Raw genomic sequence first — 3,564 nt, 5'->3', positions numbered from 1 at the left:
AAGAGCTCTCAATCTTGCTACTCTAAAGAGGTCAACTAGATGAATGTAACTAATAAAGCAAGCTCTCAAATCTAATTACACTAAGAGCTTGTATCAACTAGTTTGCAAGAATATAAATAAGTGAGTAGGGTGATTATACCGACATGTAGGGGATGAACCAATCACAAGATGAATATATAGCCTATCACCGGGAGAATGCCAAGAACAAAAGACAAACGATTTTCTCCCGAGGTTCACGTGCTTGCCAATACGCTACGTCCCCGTTGTGTCGACCAACACTTGGTGGTTCAGCGGCTAAGAGGTGTTTCACAAACCTCGTCCACACGATAGGACACCGCAAGAACCGACCCACAAGTGAGGTAACTCAATGACACGAGCAATTTACTAGAGTTACCTTTCGGCGCTCCGCCGGGGAAGGTACAACTCCCCTCACAATCACCAGAGACGGCCACGAATAATCACCAACTCGTGCCGATCCTCCACCGCTGCACTGAGCCGTCTAGGTGGTGGCAACCACCAAGAGTAACAAGCGAAATCCACAGCGCAACACGAATACCAAGTGCCTCTAGATGCAATCACTCAAGCAATGCACTTGGATTCTCTCCTAATCTCACAAAGATGATAGATCAATAATGGAGATGAGTGGGAGGACTTTGGCTAAGCTCACAAGGTTGCTATGTCAATGAAAATGTGCAAGAGAGTGAGCTTGAGCCGGCCATGGGGCTTAAATAGAAGTCCCCACGAAATAGAGCCATTATACCTCTTCACTGGGCATAACGCGGGCTGACCGGACGCTTCGGTCATACTAACTGGACCCTGGACACAGCGTCCGGTCCACAGATGTAAGCCACGTGTCATTCTGAATTAAACTTGAGCCGCCAGATCACAACGGCTATTAACTGACCGGACGCTCCGACAAAAACTGATCGGACGCAGAAGCCTCAGCGTCCGATCATTTTTAGTAAGCTCCTAGAGGCATATTTCTTCGACCGGACGCGTCTGGTCCACCTTGACCGGACCCAGACCAGCGTCCGGTGCAGTACCCTAGGTACTGTGCTGACCGACCAGCTCGACCGGACGCATGCTACCAGCGTCCGGTGCTTTCGGACCCATCGTCCGGTTAGTTGACCGACGCCAGCGTCTTCACGACCAACTCGTTTTCACTTCTAACTTCTTCACCCTTGCTCCAATGTGCTAACTACCAAGTGTATCACCATGAGCACATATGTTAGCATATTTTCATAAACATTTTCAAGGGTGTTAGCACTCCACTAGATCTTAAATGCATATGCAATGAATTAGAGCATCTAGTGGCACTTTGATAACCGTATTTCGATACGAGTTTCACCCCTCTTAAAAGTACGGCTATCAATCCTAAATGTGATCACACTCGCTAAGTGTCTTGATCACCAAAATAAAATGGCTCCTACATTTTATACCTTTGCCTTGAGCCTTTTGTTTTTCTCTTTCTTCTTTTCCAAGTTTAAGCATTTGACCATCACCATGCCATCACCATTGTCATGATCTTCGCCATTGCTTCATCACTTGGAGTAGTGCTACCTATCTCATAATCATCTTGATAAACTAGGTTAACACTTAGGGTTTCATCAATTAACCAAAACCAAACTAGAGCTTTCACCTCGCTGTGCAGAGCTTGCTCCGGCAGGCAGCCACTGCCGACGCTCCTCTGCCCTTGGAAAGCCTCAGTGAGCATTCCCCGCATCCCTACGACCTCCCCATCTCCCAGAAATCCGGCCATACGCTGCAATTCGCACCGCTGCCACCAACTCCTGCGAACACGAGGTCCCGGGCATGGCCGAGCCAAGCGCGCGAAGCGCGTCCTTCCGCATGCACGTGCACTCGCAGAGCGCTGCGCGACATCGACGCAAGCAGCCGGGCGGCCGTGTGCGGTGTGCCGTGCTTCGTGCGTGCTCTGTTTTGCTCTGTCCATGGTAATGTCACCGTGTCGTCATGCGTACGCAATATATGTCTGTTTTCCTTTAGAAAAAATATAGATCGAAATACAACATAAATACACATGTACCCTGAAGAAGCGTCGAGTTTCTCAGTTCTCAGCATAGGACACGAGCACTTGCAGGAGCACGAAGCACCCCTCCCGCCTCCCAGCGTCGCGACAAGGAGAAGGGGCACCGCAGCTGGCGCATCAGCAGCCTAGGGCGCGCCAGCGCGACCGCAGACAGCCGCGTGGAGCCAGAGTGACGGGCTCACTGGCAGACGACAGGACAAGGCGAGTGGGGCGGAGGCCGAGAGTGTGACGACAGAGCCACAGAGGCCGCATGGGATGCTGGATGTGGGCTTCGACTGTGCCGTCACGAGTCGGATCTCACGTTTGAAGCCGCCGCTCGCATCGGGTTCACGGCGGGGCGAGGTAGGACGCGGAGAGGGGCCGTGGGAGAGCCGGAGAGGAGGGCAGCGTCAAGGGATGCGAGCGAACCGTGGTGGAGGACGGTGCCACGGGAGAGGAGTAGCAGGCAGTCCACGGCGGAGAGGAGGCGTGCGCTTGGCCGGTGGATGGAAAGCACCACCGCCGTGCCCTGGGCGGCCGTGACGGCGCGGAGGCAGCTGATGACCACATGCGCCGAGGAGCGCAGGATGACGAGGCCGATGGACACGCGCCGGCACTCTCTGCCGTACAGCCGCGTGGGGGGAGACCCGCGTGTGTGCGATGTGGGTGAGCCGAGGTCAGCGAGGAGCGCGGCAACCGCGGCCGAGGTGGTGGACGCTGACTCCGGGTGCAGCAGCGACGCAGCGGACGCGAAGGTCTCGGAGCCGGTGAGCAGGTCGAGCGCGATGTCCGCCTGGGGCACGTGCGCCGAGAGCCTGCGGAACGACGACATCATGATGAAGAGCGACGGGAGCAGCAGGGGTGGCGGCGCCGGGGACGGCGACGGCCAGCAGCCGGCGCAGCGGCAGCCCAGTCCGCTGTCTTTCGCCAAGACGCCGACGTGCATGTGCATGTGCATGTGCACATGCATGCGTGCGTGCGGAGTCCACCTGGACCCGGAGGTGCCACATCGGTTAAAAAATTAAAACAAAAAGGTATGGGTTACAAATACGCCACTAACAAAGATTATGGATCAAAAACCTACTTTCAGAGTTGATAGTCCTAAGTGAAACTAGAGCGCAAGTTGATGGACCACTCATATATTTAACTATTTTTTTTACGCCAAGTGAAAATCTATTCTGTAGCATTGTAATCCATAATTCCATATCCTGATTGCGGCCATTGGAACGAAAGAGTAATGTGGACTTGCGGTTGGTAAGCTCTCATGGAACTATTGTGGATCGCTGTGGGTTTGGTGGGCTTAATAGGTTGATCCACAGCAGATTTGCTGCTGGACCGTGGATTGGAACATTTTTGTGGAACGGGCTTAGAGCAAGTACAATAATTGACCTATAGCTAAACAAATGCTGTTGTAGAGGAGGTAAGGGAGGAGAAAGATGAGAGCTTAGCTCTCATGCAAGCAACAAGCTGGACACAGAATGAATGTGAGAAGGATTAGGAATGAGGAGGATTAGGAAAAAGAAGGTGGGACATGGGTA

The 3,564-nt window shown here is 53.1% G+C and overlaps 1 protein-coding gene across 1 annotated transcript; it reads right to left on the bottom strand.

Moving 5' to 3' along the window:
- Positions 1-2,330: 2,330 nt before the first annotated feature.
- Positions 2,331-2,972, bottom strand: LOC136510622 (ABC transporter G family member 4-like). The gene has a single exon (XM_066505011.1). The coding sequence runs from the start codon at positions 2,970-2,972 to the stop codon at positions 2,331-2,333; it is 642 nt and encodes a 213-aa protein (XP_066361108.1).
- Between the last annotated feature and the right edge of the window lie 592 nt (positions 2,973-3,564).

The sequence above is a fragment of the Miscanthus floridulus genome, chromosome 16 (assembly GCF_019320115.1).
Source record: "Miscanthus floridulus cultivar M001 chromosome 16, ASM1932011v1, whole genome shotgun sequence".
NCBI classification, from domain to species: Eukaryota; Viridiplantae; Streptophyta; class Magnoliopsida; order Poales; family Poaceae; genus Miscanthus; species Miscanthus floridulus.
The sequence above is the reverse complement of the archived record's forward strand: the minus strand, read 5'-3'. Positions and strand labels throughout refer to the sequence as shown.